At 39.2% G+C, this 24,432-nt stretch overlaps 2 protein-coding genes and 1 long non-coding RNA gene across 3 annotated transcripts; 2 read left to right on the plus strand and 1 right to left on the minus strand.

Moving 5' to 3' along the window:
• Positions 1–12,562: 12,562 nt before the first annotated feature.
• LOC138636330 (glycogen synthase kinase-3) lies at positions 12,563–17,565 on the minus strand. Its single transcript, XM_069724287.1, has 5 exons — positions 17,507–17,565; positions 15,979–16,124; positions 14,802–14,940; positions 14,235–14,342; positions 12,563–13,442 (listed from the first exon to the last, which is right to left on the minus strand). Exons 2-5 carry the CDS (start codon positions 16,122–16,124, stop codon positions 12,603–12,605), a joined length of 1,233 nt encoding a protein of 410 aa, XP_069580388.1. The 5' UTR covers positions 17,507–17,565; the 3' UTR covers positions 12,563–12,602.
• A 2,924-nt stretch (positions 17,566–20,489) lies between these two features.
• Positions 20,490–22,301, plus strand: LOC138636335 (uncharacterized). The gene is made up of 5 exons (XM_069724297.1): positions 20,490–20,521; positions 20,748–21,196; positions 21,622–21,679; positions 21,951–22,201; positions 22,294–22,301. Exons 2-5 carry the CDS (start codon positions 20,884–20,886, stop codon positions 22,299–22,301), a joined length of 630 nt encoding a protein of 209 aa, XP_069580398.1. The 5' UTR covers positions 20,490–20,521; positions 20,748–20,883.
• A 249-nt stretch (positions 22,302–22,550) lies between these two features.
• On the plus strand, positions 22,551–23,606 carry LOC138636333 (uncharacterized). Its single transcript, XR_011312257.1, has 5 exons — positions 22,551–22,583; positions 22,893–22,928; positions 23,010–23,050; positions 23,207–23,220; positions 23,426–23,606. It is a non-coding gene; the product is annotated as an uncharacterized lncRNA (long non-coding RNA).
• The last annotated feature ends 826 nt before the right edge of the window (positions 23,607–24,432 follow it).

The following is a 24,432-nucleotide window of genomic DNA, read 5'->3' on the forward strand; positions in this document are numbered from 1 at the left end:
TCTCATGTCCCCAGAGTCAGATATCATTCTCATCTCTGTGTGACCATCCGGGAATATGCCGGCTGAGCTCAGCAACCAGGTCTTGAAGCAACTGACAGTACAGTCAGGCCAGACGTCAAAACTGACAACCCTACTAAGAGTTCACGACCTCTCACATGCTGCATATTCTTTTCACCAGGTGGTTACCGATAGCTCCGGTGCCAGCTGCTGATGAATCCACTATCAAACAACAATATTCTTGGGTACCAATCAATATGCGGCGGCGATCTTCATTACAAATTATTGATGTAATTACATAAGATTGTTTCTGATTTTTTTTTTTTTTTTTTTTTCAATTGCCGATTTGCGATCACACCCAAGCAAGGCACAGTCGGCTTGTGTACAAGAACATCTGACAACATGCCTGACAGCATTTGATGCACTGTCGGGGGTCCTCGTCCAGACACCCAGTCCTGGCACGTCCCTCGAAACCTTATCTCTCTAAAAAAAAAAAAAAAAAAAAAAAAAAGTCAAATGTCCAAATTCAACAATCTCAGTCAACTGAAGGGTCTCGGGCAGATTCAACTAATTGACTTTCAGGGGGCAGCATTTGGACTTTTACTTCGTTTGCAGGGGTGCCTAAAATAGTTCCTCCCACTATTCGACTCTATTAAAATCTTCAAACCTTAACCCCTGTTTGGAAAGAAAAAAAAAAAACAGCACTGCATAGTACTGCTTAAATCATAATTATTTTTTTTTTCTCCATTTATTGTATTTTTATCTTTACCTTTGCTGCTGCCACAACGACTCAAGATTAGATAAAACATTAATGATCCCTGCGGGAAAATTGGGTCCCCGTGACTGTTCTGAAGTTATATAATACAAAGAGCTTTTACTAAAATACCAAGGAGCTGCTTCATACTCTGTGCCGCTGACAAAGAAAGTCGCGGTTGTTTTATCTTAATTTACTTCAGTTAGGTTGAATAACAAACCTCTTTGCTTCTTTAAACTCTTCAGAAGGTCTCAGATTTAACTCCATCGGCAGAGACCACCAAGTTATAGTTTCACTGCGCTGCAGGTTCAGCATAAATTCACACTGTGTAGTATCACTTGCTGAATTAAGGTCTCTCTCAAAATGACGGTTCACAAAAGATAATTGATGAGCAGATGCATGAGGCTCTTAAAAGGAAAACAATAATGTAGTTATATTACCATACCTAGACATCCAGATCGGAAACCGTGATGGCTTAAAAGGTCTTGTGTCGTAAACCTAAAAGAAAAATAAGTGGTAGAGTGCTGTAGGTAAGCCTGTCCAACTTAACATGCCATAATGTACTTACTAATGAACACCCAGAAAAAAATAATGAGGGCGAAATACCACGTTGAGTGCAGCTTTAATTTAGGCATGCTTCATTTCATATACTTCATTTAATGCAAAACAGGGGGAAAAAAAATAATAATAAAACGCTCTATTTTCCTACTAGTCAGACTAATTTAATCAGGATACGTTCAACACCTGTTAAACGCGACAGAACTTCGGTCTCCTGCAGCAGTTTTAAATACACATACAAGAAGAAAATAATCTACGAACAAGCGTCATAATGTTACTCAACAATGTTCGCAGCAAGAAATTAAACGCTTGCCAACCTCGTGCTGACGTGAGCCCGGCGCTTCGTTTGGAAGAAATGTTTTCACCGCGCTGTCGATATTCGGTTTCTGAAGTTTAAAGCGTCTTGTTCTCTGCAACCGGAAGTCACCTTTCAAAAATAAAAGCACCGGTCGTTCACAGTAAAACCAACAGGAAACTCATTTACACCTGTGATTTACGCATGTGGAAAATACAACGAACTAACGTGGAAAAACAAGAAACTATTCCAAGTACGTTGGAACTAACCTGAATGCGCCTCCGGCATGTCACTCTAACCAGACACCTCCCAAAATGGCTACCCGTCTTAGACTGAGGCCAAATATGTAATTGTCAAATTATTTTCAGAAGCACCACCAGAACACTGGTGACAAGGAGTGAGTTTAGCGAATGACATTAAAATGACTTGTGGAAACAAATTATTTGACTTTGCCTTTTATTTGAAAGGTTGAATGGGAATCTATTGAAAGCCAGTTTATTGTGGTAAATGGTATTGCACTTTTAAGGCACTCACACATTGGCTTCACTTTTCAGTCCAGGAAGCTGCGTCCATTTTTATATACCGTTTTTTTTTTTTTTTTAGGGTTTTGTGAAGTGACAGAGATGTTTGACTATCAAATGTTTTATCAGGTCATACCTGCCAAATTTCAAGAAATTCCCCCAAGGCGTGTGAACGGGGCGAATGAACAGACACAAAACATAACGCCTCAAACTAATTTAAATGAACTCAACGATTTCTATTTTCTACAGGCCCGTGCTATTTCACAGAATAGCACCACATACTGGAGAAAAGCGAAGAGCGTAACAGCTGCACCGAAAACAACTAACAAATTGGAAATGGCAGATTCAGTTGTACAGAGGTAGTAACAAAGCACGCGCTCTAAATATCAGCGCTCGACTCGACGTCACCTCACAGGAAAACAAATAAGAGCCCGCTGGAGCGATGAGAATCTAGCCTTGTGATCGACGGGCAACCTGCAACACCACCTATTGTGGGACAGACCTCCGCTTCCAATGACCCTCAACAGAGTAAATAAGTACAAAGAATACATGTCTGAATGAAGCGAAGTGAACTGAACTGAATTTAATGATCACAGGAGCCGTCAACTGAGAACCAGAAAGACTAAACACACACACACACACACACACACACACTCATGTATGCATGGTTGGATACCACAGAGAGACAGAGACACTCTTACGCAGAGGTTTTTGAAAAATACCTGAGTCAGAAAGATGAGCTGGTTTCTTTTCTTCCTCTCCTCTCCTCCACTTTACTCTCCTCCTCTTTGCTCCTTAAAAGATGCTTAGTCTCACTGGTCTCCGGGAAGAGTTGTGCAGTCTTTATCTTGAATGAGATGAGTCATCCAGGTGATTTTAATTTGAGCTAATGAAATGTAAAAGCTCTCGCACAGGTATTTTCATTGAGCCTGGCTCACCATTGTGTCCTAAATCCCTCAATTTTGATGAACAATGTGAGATTTTTTTTTTCTACTGCTATTACCTTAATTAATATCTGCAGCTAAAGAGACATCAGATGTGCTTGTTTAAACTATTCTGCTCAATTTCGATCAATTTTCTACCAACCAAGACGTTTTTGAAAACCAGCTCTGCTTTAACCATATCTTCAATGTCACAGTCAAATAACACATTTTTAAGTTGAGGAAATGTGTGTGTGTGTGTGTGTGTGTGTGTGCGCGCGCCACATGTCAAGGTGTGAGTCAGTCCCACAACTGACCCCTGATCAGTCTGTACACACACCTGTCAATCAACACTGACATCATCACGGCAACAGGCCCCTCTTTATCCACACACACACACGCTGACCTTCAACCAGTGTAATCACAAACAGATGACCGGTGTCTAACATCTGGGTGTGTGTGTGTGTCTGTGTGCGTGTGTGTGAGTGTGTGTCTTTGTGGGGACCAATTTGAGCTTCAGACCTTGGGAGTGAGGATATTTTTTCTGTGTCTGGCCAGTTCTCACATCTTCAAACTTTTCAGGTAAGAGTCAGGTTTTGGGTTTGGAGGATTATGAATTTTCTTATGAGGGTTAAGGCTAAAATAAGGGGCAGACGAGTGCATTATATCAATGAGGGTCCTCACAAATAGAGAGGTTCAAATGAGTGTGTCTGCGAGCGGCTCCTGGCTCCTTCCAGATTACAAATTCTTGGATTTTTACGCTGCCATCAAGGCTCTACTGACATCAGCTTCAGGGAAAACGTACGTGTGTGTGTGTGTGTGTGTGTGTGTGTGTGTGTGTCCTGCGGTTTATCCTTCATCACTCAGGTTTATTGTCGTCAAAGGATTCAGGGGGAGGAAGGTTAGAAAGAGGCGAGCTGACAGCAGGTATTACAGCTCCTCCTAGAGACACACATGGAGAAGTGACGACAGGAGGTTTGACTTTTATTTTGAAAAGGGGAACTGTCCGGGTCAGCTGTTTCTACAGGATCACTTAAATAAAACAAAAATAAAAACTGAAATTAAATTCGGAGGCAAAGCTAAAAAAAATTTTTAAAAAAAAATAGTTTCGTGCAGAAATGTTTGAATATATATTTCTGTGTACATAAAATATATCTGATCATTTCCAGCATATTTTACACATTAATATGACGTGTGGTATTTTCTCGTTCTTACAAAATACCTCTAGTTTTATCAGGGATGACACACTTCCACGCAAAGACATGAAGAATAGTTACACATGACGACACACACACGGCTCATCCACACAAGCTTCACCTAAAGCCAGATGTTGGGAACAGACAGAAGAGAATATGAGAGCAGAAACGTCAAATCTGTGCGATGAGAAGAGGCAGACGGCTGGCGAGTGACTCACACACACACACACACACATATCACGTATCCCACACACATTTGTCACATCAGGCATCTGAAGTGCACGCATGATTGCTTAACTGTGTGTTGGATGGACTCCGATGTGACACTTTCAAGCAGACGCAGCCAAATCTGACAGAAATTTGTGAAATCAGCTGTGAGTCTGATCCCGTGTGTGTGTGTGTGTGTGTGTGTGTGTGTGTGTGTGTGTGTGTGTGTGTGTGTGTGTGTTTTCCTATTTGTAGCATGACTACATTTTAGCAGCTCATTATTTTTGCTTTTATTTTTCAAAATAATAACCTCATAACTTGTTGTGGTAATGGTTTTATGTTGTTTATCTTATTATCTTTCAAACTTCTCTATTTACCGATTCCATGAGCTTAAACGCAAACTTTTCAGCCTGGCTTAAGTTTAATGTCCTATTTATCATTCATTTTTTTTGTATTTATGTTTTAAGATGTTCATTTCATGTTCATTTCATTCTAAGGTTTTATCATTACTTCTTATTTACTTAATTATTCTTTCTAAATTATTTAAAAACATTTTTTTATCAAATGTTAATTTACTATATTATGTGCATTAGTTCTAATCTCTCACTGTTTGAGCCCAGAATCAGATGTAATACACCCATCAGTCCACTAGAGGATGCCGTCAGAGATTGGGGTCACGGGGTCACATTTACTGCCCAAACAAGATCTAAAACAAGTTGTTATGTATGTTGCTTGATAGCTACATGACTTAGATCTTTGCTCACATTTCCATTTTGGAGGCATCTCTTTTACAGCTTTTTGCAAATGACACCAAATTCAACATGTGATTCCAGTTTATTAGTATTTTCTATATTCCATTAATTTCCTTTATTCATTTCAAATTTCAAAGTCATTTTTAAGGGAGAATTTTATCTTTAGTCAGACTTAAAACAAACGTTTAAAATGTTTATTGTAAAAATCAGCCTTTTCGGAAAACTAAGCTAGTGGCTCTGATTTACGGCGTCAACGCACTTTTTTCCCCCCGAATCTCTACGACAGAGGAGGAAAAATGAGCATGACACTTAGAGCCACAGCAGCAAACATTAATGGGAAATGTGGCAGGTTGAAATAAACCAGAATTCTCCTTTAATATTAAATGATAATGTTCACTAAAACATTCCTAAAATGACATGTTACCCATTATACTTGCGTGCAGGTCTATTTTTTTTATTTTGTTTTTATGTATTCAGTGACTTGAAGGGACTTAAACCGTTTTTTGTTTTTTTTGGTCTTTCCATTTTCTCATCATTTTCTTGTCACTTGTTGTCCGCACCACCAGAGGAGGGTGTTTAATGTAAACTGTGTCGAACTGCGGAAGAATTTCCACTGTTAAATGCGTGCCAACGTGCAATCTAAATGAAAATCTCTTTAAAATTTGATGTTTGACTGTTTTTTTTGGGGGGGGGAGTACTATTAAAACCTGAAAACAAGGAACCTCTGTCATGTGTCCCGTTTTGTGTGCACGTGCGCATCTTCCATCTAACAATGTGTGCATGCTCTGCATATGTACGTAGGTCGCCTAATTGCCTTTGTGACTACAATGTGAAAAGTTGGTGTGTGCATGTATGTGTTCGCCTGCGGGCAAATTTGAAAACGCGTGAATCTGAGCGTAACGGTGTGTGTGTGTGTGTGTGTGTCTTTGGTGTCACACTGGGCCCTATAATTCACCCACTCGTTACCCATCAGCCCTATCACACAGCCGACTCGGCGATGGTTACACAGCTGAGCGAGCGAGTGGCGCGGCCTTGTTGAACGCTGCTTTTGAAGATGATGCAACACGAAGGACGAGCGAGCCTCTGCTTCATAGGAAGTGAATCCAATGCTTTTAAAAAATAAAAATAAAAAAAAAATTTAAGCTCATCGCTCGCCATGCGGCGTGAAAAACATCCAGTCAAAAGAGACAGAAAGAGGATAAAAACAAGAGGGAGAAGAAGAAGGAGAGCTCGAGAGCATGATTAAAAAGTCAAGAGCTAAAATCACCTGAACTCAATCTGAAGGCAGCGACGGTGCAGCTGCTCATGCTGCTGGTTCAACATAGAGACAACACACACTGTAACGTGTAAACAAACTAATATATTATATTCTGCCCCCTCATCAACATTTGTGGTTCATTTTGAACGATCCTTCAATTGAGAGACAACTGCAGGCTGTTCATTTGTTGCCTCACAAATTAAACTATTATAACTATTAGACACACAAAGGAAAAAGACAAATCAAATATTTAAAGACACAACAGCACATTTAAGCAGCTACAGCATATCTTATTACTCAAACAACTCCTAGCATTGGTGCTACGACCATGTGTCAAACAGCTATCGCCTCCTCGCTCAGCTTGATGCTAACACGTAAAGATATTTCCCATTAAGGATGGCAGCAAAATACCACAAAATACACACAATATATTTTAATGTAACAACACACTTTCTCTCATTACACTACTCTGAAACTCCTTCTAATAATGGACCCACACTTTGCATGATTTGAAGGAGATGTTGGCATTTTTTTTTTTTCTGACAACAGTAAATACGCTTTTGTCTTCAACTAGAGTGTCACAGAGTTTCTGTTAATGAGATGTATTTGTAGTATCTATGTAACACAGTAGATCTCCTGTGTTTTAGTTTAGGACTGTCTTTAGGTCGCTCTGGGAGTGAATGAAACACGGCAAATGTTTGCAGTTTAAAACAAGGAACTGAACTGCAATTTATTATAGTTATTAACACACAAAATCAAGGGAACAGCATAAAAGAAAAATAACACATTCAAATAATAACCCCAATACCGGTATTTCTCTCACAGTCAGTCAGTTTCAGTCTCTTGTCTTTCAGTCTACTACCCGGGTAGTGTATGTCTGGAGGCTCTCAGCCGAACTCTTATCTGAATCTTCTTGCTCGTCGGTGCTCCGGCAGGAGAATCCAAGAAGCCCAAATGCAGCTTCACCCACGGAGAAGATGATCGGGGGTCACAGGGTCACTCAGCTCCAGCTCTGTGGAGGTTTCTGGGGATCGCTGTCTCCATCACAGATCCATACAAAAAAAAAACAATCTGCATACAGCAGAATTGAATACGATGTCAGTACTATAATTTCTAAACTCTATTGTTTGTGTAACAGTAAATGACCAGTAAAATAGTATACACACACACACACATATATATATATATATATATATATATATATACAATATTCACTATGGTCAATATTAACATACCAACATATTTCACACACACATGTACTCATGTCTCAATGACATCTGTCACTTATACCTAACACGCATTATTTAAACGTCCACCGTTACTAAGCAACACAGTCAACAGCTGTTCTCAATCTGACCGTTAACTTCTGGCGCTAAAACAAAAACATGACGTCATCGTTCCCGCTCGGTTCAACAGGTCCCGACGCATTAACCCCTCAGCGCTTAGCTAGCGCTTAACTAGCCCCGTCGGTCACATGTAGCTCCACAATCACAGATATCAACCACATAAAATAATATTCATCAACAATTTAATATTTATCTCCGACTGGTTTTTTTTCTGTTCTCTCCTGATCGGTATCTTCAGCCCAACTAAATAACTGTCCTTCTTTGTAGCTCTACAGCAACGGCTAACTCTTAGCAACGCATTCGTTACTCACCGGAGATTCTTCTCAAGACTTAAAGAAACTTTTTTCCTTCGGAGTCGGTCCGGTTAACGATCAAATAAATAAAGATCCTCAAAAGCAGTGAGCAAAAATCAACCCAATGAGATTCTTCATGGTGGAGATGATGACGCTGCTGTTTCATTCAAGGCATAAAGGGTCGTCTACCGGGAGAAGGCTTTGATCTCCCGACGTGCACCACAGCGCCCCTCTGGTGAACGTCGGTATTGCATGTTTGAGTTAACCCTTTAGTTGCTGGTAAAACTAATGTGGGTTACATATTAATAGTAAATAATAGTAAACACACCAAAAAAAATTTAAAAAAAAAAAATTAAAAATTGAAATGGATGAGTACAAATGACAAGGAGAATAAAACATAATAAGGTAAGATAATAACAAAAACTGGAAGGAGCGGTCTGAAAATGAACGTTACATTTTAAGAATATTTAAAATTACAAGATGTAAAGGAAAAGTAAAGTGGGTAAAAGAGTTGTGTTTTTATAGGATGACTGTGTGATCCTGTGTGATTTAATATCTTATGTCATTTTTAGACATCTGTAAACTTTTTGTCATGTGTCATTTATAAACTTTCAAAACATATTGTCATGTAACACACTATACACATTATGGTGTCCTAAAACACACCTAGATATAACATTTTGGTGGTGTTATATCTAACACATTCCTAGTTTAACAGAAACTTTATCTGTAGCCTACTACACTTAATATTCACAAAATATAATATATTATAGCACATAATATTGAGATTAAAAAGTCAAACAGTGAGGATACAACTCTAAAAATCAAGTGTCTGCACACAATACTGCTTAGCTGAAGTAATAATGAGCCTGAAAAACCAACACAGAAATTTTTAAGTTACAATATATTCACAGTTCTCCAACATTTGGGCAAATGCAGCTGTGGCAAAGCCATCTTTGCCTCTGATTTCAAGTCTTTCTTATACATTGGACACTAAAAGTCATTTAAAAATAAGAAAAGACCCCATGCAGCTATATAATCAGTAATCACACTTGCCCTCAGCCCCTAACCAAATTGGATTCATTACTTGGAAATATCATCGTGCAGTTTAACCTTATCTCCAATAGAGGGCCTCCTATGACTAACTTGTGTCTGCCAATTCATTCACTTTCCTAAAGGATAGAAGAAACCTGTTGCAATCCATTCCTGCATGGTTTGGTGTGAATCCAATGCTCTACATTTTCATTCACAAAATAAAAAGTATCAAAATATTTTCAATGAAAAAACAAAACAAATTAACTTTGTTTAACAAATCAAACTGACCAAGAATCACATTGTGAACTACAGATATCAATTTCATGTAATTTTTTTTTTTTAAATTGCTTGAGCGAAAACATAAAAGCCAATCACAGAGCATGATGCTGATGGATGAATTTGTTCCTAAGGAGGCATGCACATATTTTAGGTCACCTATGCTAAATAAGGGGGCAAATATGGAGGCAAATCATCCTCATCGGTTGTTACCGTCATTCGGCGAGCCTCAACCAATTGGCCATCCTTCATTCGCAACTCAGCCTTTGTGGCTGTCGTTCCCCTCCCCCCCTGGTTTCTCACAATGTGATCATACTTCACAGTGCCATTTGCAGGTAGATGACAGACATCTGGAGGCAGACCAAGAGACCCATGGAGGTTGGAGAAAGCACCACTCTCTTCCTCACTGTGCTGATACTGCTGGACTTGCATGTAGCTGGGAATGGACAGCGCTTGGCGCAACACATTTGTGCATCTGCCGCAACACATTTTCCGGCGCCGAAGATAGTCCAGCGGTCTACGACACCGACTCCGAGCTGGAAACGACCTCATGAAGACACGGGCCCGCCATGGTTCACGGAGGGCGAGGCGGGACACATGGTTCATGGGGGAAAGTCCCTTTAAGGCGAGTCCTTCTAAGGGTAAGCCATACAGTTCACAGAGTGAGCTGACACTGAGCTGGAAACAACCTCACGAAGACACAGGCCACGCCAAGGTAAGGTTCATCGTTCATGTGGGAAAGTCCTTCTAAGGGTAAACCACAGAGTGCTCACTGTTTCAGGTTTTGCATTGTACATGCAGTCATACTGATACTAAACTAAATGTCAACAACAATACAAAAACCCTAATATAGGATATTTAATACAAAATAATAACCCATTAGTACATTTAAGTGCTATAGTATGAGTGTTTTTTTTTTCATATTTCGGACAACATCCTGTAGTATGACACAGTGGTGCAGTGGTTAGCGCAGTTGCCTCACATTGAGAAGTAACCTGGTTTGATCACCACTTGAGGCATACGTCAGTTCAGAAAAAGGTCATATGATAAAAAATACATTTTTGTTTCTAGTATATTGTATAGCCAGGGCGATGCGGCAAAGTTTGATGTTTCGCCGTGACACAAGAAGTTGATGTTTAAGGTCAAACGATGCTCCAAACCTCACGAAACTTTGCAGATGTGTCAGGGACCAACTTTCATGAGTTTTTTTGAAGATGTTAAAGCTGCCGAAAAAAAAGCCTTTTTTTTTTTTTTTTAAAGAAGAATAAGAAATGAGATCGAGAAAAAAAATTTTAAGCTGTAATCGGGAATATGCGGACCCTCGCCTGCTACACGTCGGGGAGCCGGCGGCCCCGACCCGCTGGATCCCCGACGTGCAGCATGCGAGGGCCCTCATATCACTGCTTGCAGTTTTAATTTCAAATTACAGTCACCTTTAACAGCTATATTTTTGTGTTCTTAATGACCTTCCAGGTAGCTGGAAAAAGATAATTTGGAACATTTGTCCATCTTAACTCACATGCAGTTCAGTACACTCTTTTCATGCACATCTCTGTAATAGGAAACCACACCTCCCACTTCCTCCCAACGTGTGGCTTCGATAGACTGCATGATTAACACATCCACTGTACAACTGAGACTGAGCTGGAGCTGTTGAATGAACAACTTCCTACTGTGGAAAGGCCCGGGCCTCAAATCACTTCTGACACTTTAGTACTGGTGCTTTTCAACTCACAATGACATCGATTTGGAGGAGGAAGGTACATGTGATTTGGTTGTAGGACACATTAGAGATGGTACAGTAAAACAAACAAACAATTTTTTTTTTAAAAAACGAAAAAGGTCTGCAGATTAAAAAAAAGAAAATGTACATACCATACAACTCGTCTTCACAGTATCCATAGCTGACTCATGTAGCTCCATTGGACTGACTGAAGTAAACATCTTAAAGGCTAAAAACGTACATGTAAACAATACACATCCATCGTTACAGTGATGCAACAGTTCTGAAACATCATTGGTGGAAATACGGGGTGGTTTGCAGGTTGGCGCTCTGGTTCCACAGTTCAGAACCAGTTCAATAATCAGAACTTTTTTGGAGAAGGAGTTCACTGCTGTCAGCAGTGTTGGTGCTTTAAAGAAGCAGGTTCAGATGACGTGATGGTGGAGAGGTCAGGTGCAGGTTATTCCTGAACGGTATAAAACAAAAACAAACTGCTGGAATATGAATCCAGTTCCTCTGGTTTTTTACAGGGTCTGTATAAAAAGAAAGAATACAACTATGCTCTGTGTGTTTGAGCTGTGATTACTGATGGGATCAAAAATTCTGCTCTGAGATTTGAAACAATGTGTCATATACATATTCAGAGGATTAAGTTAATCTGCATAAATTGAATAATGAATTCATGGTAAGTAATTTTATGAGTAAAAATGACAAATATTTATTGGTTGTAACATCTCCAATGAAAAGATTTGCTGTATTGATTTGTCTTAGTTTAAGGTAAACTGATAAACTTTAGGTTTTGGACTGAGGGTCAGAAGGAACGAGGCATTTTGGGAGATTATTTCAGCCCCTATTTTAAGCATATAACTCAAATCCGACCATAAAACTCACTAATATTGGATCTTATTAAACCAGTAAAAACACAATTATAGTTAGTTTTATGTATTGGCTGTATTCTGTTAATGTATATTAGCTGAAATAAGTAATAACTTGTTTATAACCAAGAATAAAGACTTTGTTTTTATTTGTATTGCCTGGTCAGATAATCTGATCACTAAATAATAGAAATATGAGAATAAAACACCCCAAAGACACAAAATCTGTCTCTAAAGTATTAATTTATTTACATACATACTGTAAAAATACACAACATGTAAAAGCCATGTTTGCAGACCCCTGTATACATTCAGATGCTAAAAAAAAAAAAAGTTCACAGATGGCTGTTCATGCCTGCTCAAGTAAATAAGCAGCTCAAACGCTCATTAAATACCCAACATGGTTTGATATTACGTTACATCCCGACCAAATCCATGTCGAGATACTGAAATTTAAGTTTGTTGCAGCTCTGAAGTCAGTTTTTACATGTGCAAAACTTGTTTTAGTTTGAGTAAATGCTACTGCTTTGGACATCTCGGTCTCCTGAAACTTCCCTCATCTCGACTAAACCAGCTGCAAAGACTTTCCATCCCATTTATTTGTTGTTAAACTTGACGTCGTTGTACTTGACTATCTTTCCATCGCGAGTCACCACCTCCTTCTGCTCCCACGTTTCCACCCCTCCGTTCTTCTCCTCAAACCGCCGCACCACCACCCTCCCCGTTGCGGGCAGGCTGCAGGGCAGATCCTTGGCAGCCTCCTGGTACAACCTCATCTTCGCGAAGTCCTGTGTGAGATCTGCGCCGCCTGTCGGGACCAGAGCCTGGTTTTTTTTCCTGTCTTCTGTCCGCTGAGGGGAAGGAGAGTGGTGCAGAGCGGGACGAGGATTCAGAGCTCTGAGGTTCTGTCTGGGTGAGCGCTCCCAGTTCAGCGGCGACGGAGACCGGTTCAGAGGCGGCAGGTCTCTGTTAAATGGTGATGGAGCCCTGTTCAGCGGCGACGGAGACCGGTTCCTGGCATGAACATGAGGTGAAGGTGGCTTAAGGTGCTCCCTTTGAATGGGTGTATTGGTGACGACGCCCGTGCCTCCTGCCCTTCGTATGTCGCTTATGACCTCCGTCATGGAGGCCCTCCGAGTCAGGTTAGGCTCCACCATTCTACACACGGCGTGGCAGAACGGCTGGTCCCGCAGGGTCTCCTTGATCTTGTCGGGACAGACGCTGGGCGTGTACAGTCGGATCCGGGCGCAGAGCTCCGCTATGATCTTGCCCATGGCCCAGACATCCGAGCGCCGACTCCGCTGGCTGCTCCTCTGCAGCACCTCGGGGGCTGAGTAGGCCTCGTTCCCCATGTCCACTGCCGAGTTAAGACCATGTCTGAAGAACTTGGCCAGCCCCAGGTCGATGATTACTGCTCTGTTGGTGTCATGTTCAACCTGAGGAAAAACCATTAGCTTATATTACTTAATACTTGTTTTTTTTTTTTTACCAAATAATAATTCAGAAAAAATTATAAGTGGGTTAATATACAATTACCTTCTGCTCAGATATTAGAAGTGCTGTGATGCTGTATTTAGGCAAATATACCGATGCTCACAATGATAAAACTAACAGTGATGTTAAGTAGGTTTCACGTTACAATGTTGAACAGGTTTATTTTAGCCTGTTAGCACGCTAACATTTGCTAAATAGCACCAAACACACAACTGGAGGCTGGAAGGAATATCCACAATGTTGCAACTACTTCATCAAAAAACTAATTTTGACCTCATGAAAAGAGATCACCAAAGGTATTATAATAGTCCTGATGGGAAATATAGTGTGTGTTAAATTGAATTATATTCCATTTGTTTTTTTCCTGAATGTCTTCTCTCACCCGATTTCGATTTATTTTATACGTTTTTCTTTAAGCATTTTGTAATTTAGAAAATTGCAATAAATATAACATGATTATCATCAGAAAGAAAACATTTTTAATATCAAAGTCATAAAAATGGCAGTGATTGCAAAATAAAATCTAAATTTTATAATATTTTGTGTCGATTTCTTTTTCACAGCAACCTCCAAAATGAACAAACAAAGAAACAACAGACAAAAAGTTTTGCTTTCTTCCTGAATTACTGTTTTAGTTCTTTTACCAGGGGGAAGTTCACGACTTTAAAAATGCCTCTAGAGCACGTGCGTGTTTTAAAAATGTTGACAAACTGAGAGTCTGAGTCTCCACTCACCATGATGTTCTCAGGCTTGAGGTCTTGATGGACAATGTCTTTGGAGTGGAGGTGAAGCAGCCCTTCACACATGCCAATGATAATCGTGCCTTTATTTGATGGAGTCAACTGAGGAGATAAAGAATTTGAGATCAGGTTTAGTCGGTCTCGAGTGAAACCAACATTCACATTATATTATAAAGGGACTAACTTTTGCAAAGTACAGTCATAGAAAAGAACAGTTTGTTTGGGCTTCTGTGTTGAACTTTAAACTGCAGGTTGGTATTTAGATTTCTCCATATTTCGACCATTAAACTGAAGCATGCATATCCTAAACCAAAGCAAATTATAACAACATGATGTGTCCATGGTGACTTGCCTTCCTTTGTACAAACCATACAAACTCTCTGGGATTTAATGACCAGGTTTGGGTTAGTAGTCACACTTTAGATGCAGTGTGTTTCTGCTTTACACAATTTCATAACAAGCAAACGTTATTCTTTATTTTTTATTTTTTTTAGGTATTCTAAATAATAAAATCCTTAATTACACTTTGGGTTGCTTTCGTCCGTTTCATAGTAACGTTACCTGTATTTTGGACTTTGACACCTTGAAGATGATTGTCTCCAAGTCCTCTCCGGAGATAAACTCTAGTGGGATGATCCATTTGCCGCCTTCGAGAGTTATGTTGCCCAGAAGCTTCACTATGTTGGGGTGATCTGACTTGCTGCAGATTAGCAGAGATGAGTCATGGAGAGAAGGAGAAAATAAGAAATCAAATTCAAATTAGACAAAACAGCTCAAATATTTAAAACCATCTGGATCCTCGATCGGCAGGGGAGGGGATTCTGTCTGAATGTTGAGGTGTTGAGTCCCAGAATAGATAAAACTACTAAGAACCGTGGAACTCCGTGTAACCTGATAAAACACACACACACACACACACACACACACACACACACACACACACACACACACACACACACACACACACACACACACACACACACACACACACACACACACACACACACACACACACACACACAGTCTTAAGGCACTTTAGGTTTAAATCCATTATGTGCCAGGAGAGCTAACTTCTATTTGCTGTGGTCTCATCCACTGATAACACCATGCTGGTCTCTTCTGTATAAAATAAACACGGATAAATCTGGAAACACTTTACAGTCCACAAATGACAGTGTTAATGGGAGCTACTAAATGCATACTTACTGTGCACCTTTGTGGTACATAAAGCAGAGTGATACATCGATATTTTATCGTATTATGAGACTTGATGTCATCATAGATTCTGGATATCACTTTTGTCTTTTCTTGGTTTTTAAAAGCTGCATTAAAGTAAAGTGATCTCGTTCTTTCTAGCTGTTCTATTATTTGTCTTTATTCACCGAGTCATTATCACCATGTTATTTATGACACTTATATGTGCTTATAATTACATTTCAATGTGTTCAAAACAAATATTTCAATGCATTGTCAATGGGAGGAAGTGTTAGCCATGATTTGAAAAAAAACAAAAAAAAATACCATAAATAATTTCACTGTGACATCAATACCCAATTGTTCTTCCTTCTTTTCTGGTAATGATGTTTGTTACACCAAGCTTCCATCACAGGACTTTCAAATCCATCAGACACTGCCAACAATAAATATTTTCGGTTGTTGTTTGAAATACTCGTTTCTTTCTCTTCCTCCTTGAGAAGCTCAGTCAGCATCTAATTTCAACACAGCTACTTGTACTTACTTGTACACTTCGCACTCTCTCTCCAAGTCCTTCCTGTCAATGAGCTGCTGGGGGACTTTCTTGATGGCAGCCCAGGTGTCATTGTACTTCTGCCTGTAGACCTTCCCGAAGCAGCCCTGTGCGAGAGTACCGGTGGAGTACGCCATCTGTGAGGGCCGGAGAGAGAGAGAGAGATATTTTAACAATCATGTTGAAGCTCAGATCCAACGGTCATTTACAAGGGTTGATTAAAAAAAAAAAAAAAAAACATGTTTCCTGCAAAACATGCCACCTTGTGATGTTTGTTTGTGACTGACAAAAATGTTGCTACAATTTGGGGTTAAATTTGTATTTTTGTGGTTTGTGATGCTGTCAAGCAGTTTCCTGTTCTCTGCGTTTGTGCAAGTAAACCATCATCGCCATTTAGGAACTTCTGGTACTTTCCTGTGGGCCATCTTGCGTAATCATCTGACTGAAGAACTACTCAGTGATTCAGAAATAGCCACAAAATCATTTACGGACCTACAGAATCCAACAAAATCCTCTGGCACGTGTATTTTAACATGTTTTTCACAGTCTTAAGGAATGTGTACTTCCCATGAGTATTTCCACTTTATCTTACTTCAGATTTTTTACTTCACTGCTTTTCAGTACAACACAGTATTGTACATCAGTACAATATGGAATCTATGAGTACTGAGAGTTGTGTTAAAGGTTTCTACAGATATCTTCAATCCCAGTTTTTATTCGTGCTAACACTCCGTCAGAGCAAATATGTTCCAATGAGTGGAGAAACAAATTCTTCAGAAAGGTGTGTTGCTTCCTGAGAAAGATTCTGTGTAACCCTTCAAAAGAAAAAGGATAAAGGGCGCCAGAGGTGATCAAACTGAAGTGCCATTTGGTTTCACTGAGACAGAGTACATATTTGACTTGTTGAACAGAATGGAGACACAGTTTGGGCAGTGATTCAAAAAGTTTGGAACCAGGAAAATTCAGAATCCTGAAGTAACTCGCATGAAAACATAAATGTAGAGTTCAGGCAACCGCATAACTCAACCGTAACTCAACCTGTTGTGTAAATAATATCTGGGTGCCACAGTCAGCTTTCTGCAGCCCATTTCACACAAACACTGAGCTGGGTGTTTTATAACTGGGTGATCCAAAAGTAGACAAACTGGTAAGTCCACAAAGGAAGAGTTTCTCTTTGGACTGGCTGCTGAAAGGATGTGGCAGCATGTAAAGTAAGCATATGCAAATACAATGTCAAGTTTAACACAATGTCCAATAGCAGAAAAAAAAATGAATTGTCACAGTATCTGAAAAGAATACAGTCACTATTTAGCAAATAACTTCCATAACATGACAGTGAGGACAAAAAGTAGCAGAGAATACATTAAATAAATGCATCAAGAAATACATTCTGTTCACAACCTCCAAAAGAGCTACAATCTACAGTAGCCATAATTAGTTTTGTTGTTGTTGTTGTTATTGCTGCTCTACATTGGATAAATCTGCTGTCCCATGTTACAACAAGGAAATCTTCTCTTACCTTTCTGCTGGTGAGGGTCGGCCGCTGCGTCAGGTCTGAACAGGAGGTGACGAGTTGCCTCTCTTTCTATCTGCGCCACACCTTCTTGTATCTGATCCATGGCCTTGAGCAAAGTAGGCGTCTCGAGTGATGCAGCAACTCGATCGCAGCTGAAGAATGAGAAACACACACACAGTAAACAAATGCACAACAGAACCAAACAGGGTAGAAAGTGCCTCATAACAAGAAAAACATGTGTCTCTGTGGTTGAAAGCAGCCAGGAGGGTGGGGGTTCCCATTGGGATGACCAGATGGAAAAAGACACTGGAGGATTAAATAAGAACACGTGCAAGGTAGTCTAATATAGTAGCCCCGGTGCAGTGGTAATCCTGTGTCGGTTTGCATCAAAATGACAATGTCCCAACAACTTCATTCGGTCCTGAAATATCTTTACAATACTGTATTGGATAGATTCCACCAACAGTTTCGACAGACATTCGTGGTCCCCGAAGGATGAATCCTACTGACTTTGCTGATCTGCAGATGTAAGCAATGCAACTGTGAGTATGTTAGCATGCTGTTGTTAGCATTTAGCTCTCAGCACCACTATCAACCGCTATTATTGAAGACACTTGCTCTTGTTACAAAGCTATTTTGCAGGTAAACTGTAAAACTGAAATTCAGTTATCGAAGGACACTTCTGACAAGTTTCCTTGGACAATTTTAGCTGTCGAACATTTAGATCATTTTAATGTAGCCTTACCCGAATTATAAAACTGTGCAGCAAAGACATTTTTGATTACAGTTATAGTTGCTTACGGTCACTTAAAACTGAGCCTTTGGCTTTAACATTTTGGGCTGCTGAGACTCTGCTTGGTTGGCATGTGCAGTAATAAACCCAAAGCCAGAGTAAAATGATTGTTTTTCACCCCAGTGGACGCATTTATTCACCCGTTTCCTCTAATTTGTCACCCATCTGTGTATATTAAACACCTGAGTGATATATATTTTTGTTTGTAGTATTATTCCCAAACTGTGAATACCATGAGTATCTACAGGCTGTAGATACTGTATATGGTTCCACTACTGCCATTGTTTTGTGATATTAATGATCCCAACTTCTGTCTTATTTTCTGCCTGAGGTCACATTTCACTGAAGAGCATTTCACAGAATGCATTTCAAGTCATGGCCTTAAGTACATAATAGATTTATTATTAAGGAAGAAATATCTAACTTGTTTATTGAGGGATCTCTCGCTCTGTGGCCACCAATGTAAACAAAGAGGTGATGTTCATGTGATTTCTGAGACTTGGCGGTGGAGGGGAGGGGGTTTCACAGTCAGAGGGGAATTAATATTCTACAACTGCAAAAACTCTTGGTGCTTATTCTTAAAACTTATACTATAAACTTAGACCACACTTTGAGGCCAAAAAAAACATGAATGAAATTGTTGCAGTTTGTCCTATTTTGTTCCTGGTCGTGATGGGAATAAATTAAAGCAAATTATTAACTGAGTAAATGAAATAAAAATCCATTCTAACATGCACACACATCTAAAAACAATCCAATATTTGGATGCTTGTTTAACATGTGTTGAAGCTCTTTTGTTTTTCAGATTCTGCTGTCCCACCTTGAATGCACACTGTCAAATAGGATTTTTAAATGCTTAAATAAATCGAGCTGTAATGTTTTTGGATTGCAAACACTATTTAGTTTAGTTGCTAAACGGAGAGTTATGATTTGATGGTATAATAAGTAAGCCAGCGACTGTTTGTTAAAATATTTTAGAGCTTTTGGGGGTTTGCAATGCACTGTGGGGACATAGAAAGATCATTTTATTTCCTTTTTGTAGTTCATTCATTTAATAGCTGTGAGATTTTTAGCTAAATCTAAAATTGTGGGTGCAGCCCTGCCTGGCACAGAAGTTTCTTCTTGTGTCTTCTTTGACTGTTTGATTTGGTAATTAGAAAATAAAACAAAACGTAAACGATAGGGATGGACACAATTATGAAGCAGGCCAGAGCAGTTTGTGATAAATAACCCTGCTGCAGCACGTCTCTTCAGTGCAGTTAGGGACACATTTAAAGTTCAAACTATAACAACATGAACAAATGTGTAAACTGTTTTTGTGTATATACAGCATTCTGATTGTGATAACCCAAAGATATATTGTAATGGCAGATGTGAACTGGGCATTTAATTTTTTCTTCTAGTGTTACATATTATGAAACCTATTAAAAGGGCCAACATACAAAAACAAACGAACAAACAAAAAAGCTGTAAATTGCAAAAAACCCATCATTCTCTAAGGAGCCAGAGTCTCTGTTTCTCCCTGTTTTTCCCTTCCTTGTTGAACAAACATCATTCTGGATAAAACTGACCATTTTGAAGATTAATATCATCCAGTAGGCGGCGATGATGTACAGATGAAGTACAGTACAGAACTATCTTGGCACTCACTTCCTGAATGTTACCATTCTCAGTGTAACAAGTCACCGGCACAGTCATCAGGTTTATTTTTCGAAATGACAATAGTTTACCCAGCGGTTTATTTTGCTCATCCTCAGGCACAAAGTAAGTTTGCTTATTTAAATTCCATTACTGAACAGTTTAAAATGCAGTATTTTTTTATTTTGAACATTGCATTTCATTCATTCACAGCGTGTGTACAAGCTTTAATCTGTGCTCTCAAGGGCTTTAGCTCACTCAGCTTTTGATCAAATCGCGGATTTTTCTTAACTTTGGTCGTAAAAGAAATGATTTGTTTGTATTTTTGCATCCGAAACAGTTTTGGTTTCGAACTAACCAAACATGTGCCGCCAGTCGGCAAAAACATTTCCTGATATTCTTGTTAATGTTGTTCCCGTTTATTGTCAACGAGATTTATATACGTGTTTTAAAAAGTTAACCGTTTTGTTGTGACGGAATCTAAGCGAACAATTAAAAACACGTGTTTTGTAAATGACAATGATGATGGCTTAACTATTGTGCTTTGCACTCAAAGGTGGCGAATGCCTTCACACCCAGGAGAGTGGGTATGTTTCTCTATCTTTTCTTTTTAATGATCCTTTTAAAACATATTAATGAGATTAATGTGAAGGTCCTTCACTGCTGTGCTCAACCATTTTGATGGCTGCCGCCATTTTGAGATGCTTCTTCTATTTGTTACCATGAATGAGAATCAATTTCAATTGTGTTCACATTATTTTTTTTGCAGGTAGAAGCACCTCTCACGCAAAATTTGTTTTCTTCACATGTTAGTGCTGCAGGTTTTGCCTCCCACACAACGCACTGGTGCAATGACACATACACTGAAAGCACTCTGACTGTGGCAAGTGAAGTCAGTCGAGTGAGACCCATTCCAAAGGAAGAGCTAGAGAAGGGTGACCTCCCCAAGATGCCGGAGAAAATGCCATTCCCACCTGTGGCCGAGTCACAGCCCACATCTGCCAGGGATGGGTTGTTCCCGCCAACCAGTTTATCCGTGGTGCAAAACAACAGGCCGCCCACAGAAACCCTACTGAACGACAACCACAAGGAGGGGGAAGCGATCAAGGCTTCACCAGGAAGCACAGCCATTACAGAGGCATCTGTAGCAGATAGTTGCATCATGGACCCCAAGATGGAGACCGACCCAGCAAAAGTGGATCCTGAAGAAAGAAGAAACACCATGCGCTACGGCAGAGGAGGCAACGACAAGTCCTGGAGATGTAATACAATTTCCATTTCGTGTTCATTTAAAATGGTCACTTTTTTTTTAAAACATCTTACAATTGTATTAATCTTAATCAGAAATATGATGCAGTGTGAAACTAAATCAGCTGTTGCTCACTGAGTGCACAACTAAAGGTGGAGTTGGACTGGACTGCATTATGTTTAGACGTGTTTCGAATTGTTAGTCCTTCCAATTTATAAATGAGTAAATCTAGAATGAAGTCAATGCTAAAACTTATTATAATAATCGAATATCTTATTTAACAATGCGCTAAAAATAAAGTACGGAAAAAATATTCTGCGCCGTGCACTTAAAAAAACTGGCCAAAAAAAATATCTAATTTTTCAATTAAGGTAAGCAGTAATTAATAATGTAATATTGTGACTAATACATTTCTAAATCTCTTGTCTGTATTTCCAGTGTTCCTTCTGTTTATGGCAGCTGTATTCATTCCTTTCTGTGTGGAATCTGCTCGTATGTATTTACAATTTAATCATAACGTGTCTGTATTTAGGTATTATTGTCTTGAATAGTAGCTAACATTGCTGAATATTTTGAGCATCAGTATTTTTTTTTTTAACAAGACCTTTTGTATTACGTTGACTGAATGAAGCCGTAGTGATTTTTAATTCTAAATGTCCAATAATATTATTGAGTGGGTTTTTTTTTGCTCTGAAATTTAAATGTAAACCTTAAAGTTTTTTTAGCTGGTACTCATTAATGTTTTTCTCAGATTTGGCTGCAAACAGGTGCTTTACCTGCCTGGACAAGGAGAAATGCCCACATCTGAAGGCAGTGTATGGCCCAGGTGATAGCCCCTACTACCAGAGAGGCGTCAATAAGTCACTTCCAATATGCTCTGGAATGCCTTTACTTTCTCCCAAGACTTGCAATGTGTGCCTTTTCCTGTCCGATATCCTCATCGACTGCTCCGGGGATATGGACAAACCTGAGGTGGAAGATGACAACGGGTCACAAATTCTTAACATCTCTGAGGGGTGTACGTATGACATGAATGTATTCACTTATCAGTTTAGCTGTTTTTGAAGTTTATGATCTTAGTGGAGACCCCGTTTTTGTTTATCTTTAAAGTGGCTTAACGTCCACCAGAGTGTACACTCTGTTGCCAGTTTATTAGCTACTCCTGTTTAAAACTAATCCAGTCTAATAAAAATAAATCCCGCCTTCATGAAGGTTATACTGTTCAGTTTTTGGAGACCTTTTAAATGCAATTGTTATAATTACAATCAAAGTGTGCTGATGAATTCAACAAATGAAAGGTTATTAGGTGTTTCTGCTGAGTCCCTGATGCTATCTTCAATTCATTTCTTCCTCTTTAGGTAAACGCCATGATGCACACAGTGGAGCGTCTCCTCACAACGGTATGTATGCGGCCCTTAACACCACACTAATACTGGGTAGGACGTCCCTTTGCTCCACGAACAACCTGTGTTTTTGGTGGCAGGGATTCCACAAGATGCTGAAAATGATCCTTTCAGATTCGAATGATGAATTAGGAATTCATAAGCAGGGATGCACAACAATATTCTCAACTGTCTGAGAGGAATGAATCTTAACGGTGGTGTCCTGACCTGTATCTGCTTTTCTTAGACTGCTTGTGCCATCAAGAAATAATCAATCAATGTAGTTTTACCTCTAATGCTATTTTAATTTTTTTTATCCTTTTTTAGATCATGGACATGAACGTATTGGATTGATTTGCGCTGGTATGTATGGCTGTTTGTCAATGTAATACTGATATTGATGACTTAAATTGCCAGTATGACAGCAGTGTTTTCATTTTGCAGTTCTCTTTCTTAATCTCGTCTGCGGGTGTTTGATCTAAAAGGTAAGTATAACTCAATATCAATACACAAGAGTCAACGTGTAAAACTGTGAAACAGAATGACTTTCCATTCAAATTGCCAATAAACTGATTGCGTGTTTGGGATACAGCAAATCATATAAAAAAATGTAAATACTTTTTTCTATTCATTCCTTTCAGGGCTGCAAGAAGAGGTAGGTTTTCTTATTTAATGAGCTCTTTTCTCATGATCATTTCTTGTTTTCACAGTCTAGTCCATCATCATTCATTTGTACAAAGTCTCAATCGAACTTGAACCTGCTGTAAAATATTATTTTTGAAAATTCCTCCCATTGAAAATTATTATTTTTAACAAAGTATATTTACACCTACCACATTTTTCTCTCTTTTTTGAAATAGGGCTATAGGTTGTACGTTGGAAACAACACTCCATGACCTTCATCATTCACTCGTGTGGACAAGCTTATTCTTTTGTTTTTTACTTTCTTTTCCTTTGCCAAATTTTCTGATAATTTGCTAGTTTTAACTGCCATAAACACCGTTCAGACATATCATTAAAACCATTGCTTTAATGGTGATCTTGTCGGTGGTTTTCCTGAGGAAAGCCCAGAGGTGCTGTTGGGTGCCGTTGGGCCACGCAACCATAATTCAAGAGTCACAATAGACGTCTTAACCTATGTCTGCAGAAAGCCGTTATCAAGAAAAGTACACGGGAAAACCCCCCCCAAAAAAAAAAAAATCATAAATGAAATAGACTACTTTTAACAGGCACTGGAGTAGCTGAAACAAAGCAACCTCTCTCAATCTGACTGAAGCACAACCACATATGATGAACCTCATAAAAAGGGGATTTACTGCTGGGCTGTTGTATTATAATTCATGCTTTACCTGTCAATGGTTTTGATGTTATGTCTAATCGGTGTGGTTATCATATAGAAACCAGCTACATAGGGTGTGTTTTGTATTCTATATCTGTATCTCTTATTCTCAAATTGCTGTTTTGATAACAAACCTGCAGCTTTTCTTGATAAATTGTTTCACCAATGATAGGAGAGAAAAAAATTCATCTGCCCCACAATTTTCCAACACGCAGAGTATGAAGTTATTGTTCTCGCTAAACAATGCTCAACAGCCCAGATATATTGCGTTTACTACAACCATCACCAGAAAAAGCAACAGCAGGTCAATAATTGAGGCTGGAACTGTGGGGAAGATTTGAACTTTTCTTGATGATGACATAAAAAATAATTACTGATTATTTCTCTGTGGGTCACCTTACTGCTTATTTGACTTGGCAGCCTTCAGGTTTACTTGACAGCCAAGAAAGAAAGTGTAAAAGTGTCAACGTGTAATCATTAAAAAAAATAAAATAATAATAATTAACCAGCACAGAGTTGTCATTGTTC

Source organism: Brachyistius frenatus, unplaced genomic scaffold (genome assembly GCF_029030835.1).
Source record: "Brachyistius frenatus isolate BFR_SWC_R1_liver_20210118 unplaced genomic scaffold, ASM2903083v1 Contig_369, whole genome shotgun sequence".
Taxonomy (NCBI): Eukaryota; Metazoa; Chordata; class Actinopteri; family Embiotocidae; genus Brachyistius; species Brachyistius frenatus.

What these genes read in the sequence shown, in the direction of transcription:
- LOC138636330 (XM_069724287.1), bottom strand. Translation starts at nt 16,124, where the DNA reads ATGGCGTACTCCACCGGTACTCTCGCACAGGGCTGCTTCGGGAAGGTC. An exon ending in TGTCAAAGTCCAAAATACAG is followed by an intron (nt 14,343 to 14,801) that starts GTAACGTTACTA and finishes TTATCTCCTCAG; the next exon opens with TTGACTCCATCAAATAAAGG. An exon ending in TCAAGCCTGAGAACATCATG is followed by an intron (nt 13,443 to 14,234) that starts GTGAGTGGAGAC and finishes GTTTTTCCTCAG; the next exon opens with GTTGAACATGACACCAACAG.
- LOC138636335 (XM_069724297.1), top strand. Translation starts at nt 20,884, where the DNA reads ATGCCGGAGAAAATGCCATTCCCACCTGTGGCCGAGTCACAGCCCACA. An exon ending in CAACGACAAGTCCTGGAGAT is followed by an intron (nt 21,197 to 21,621) that starts GTAATACAATTT and finishes CTGTATTTCCAG; the next exon opens with TGTTCCTTCTGTTTATGGCA. An exon ending in TGTGTGGAATCTGCTCGTAT is followed by an intron (nt 21,680 to 21,950) that starts GTATTTACAATT and finishes GGCTGCAAACAG; the next exon opens with GTGCTTTACCTGCCTGGACA.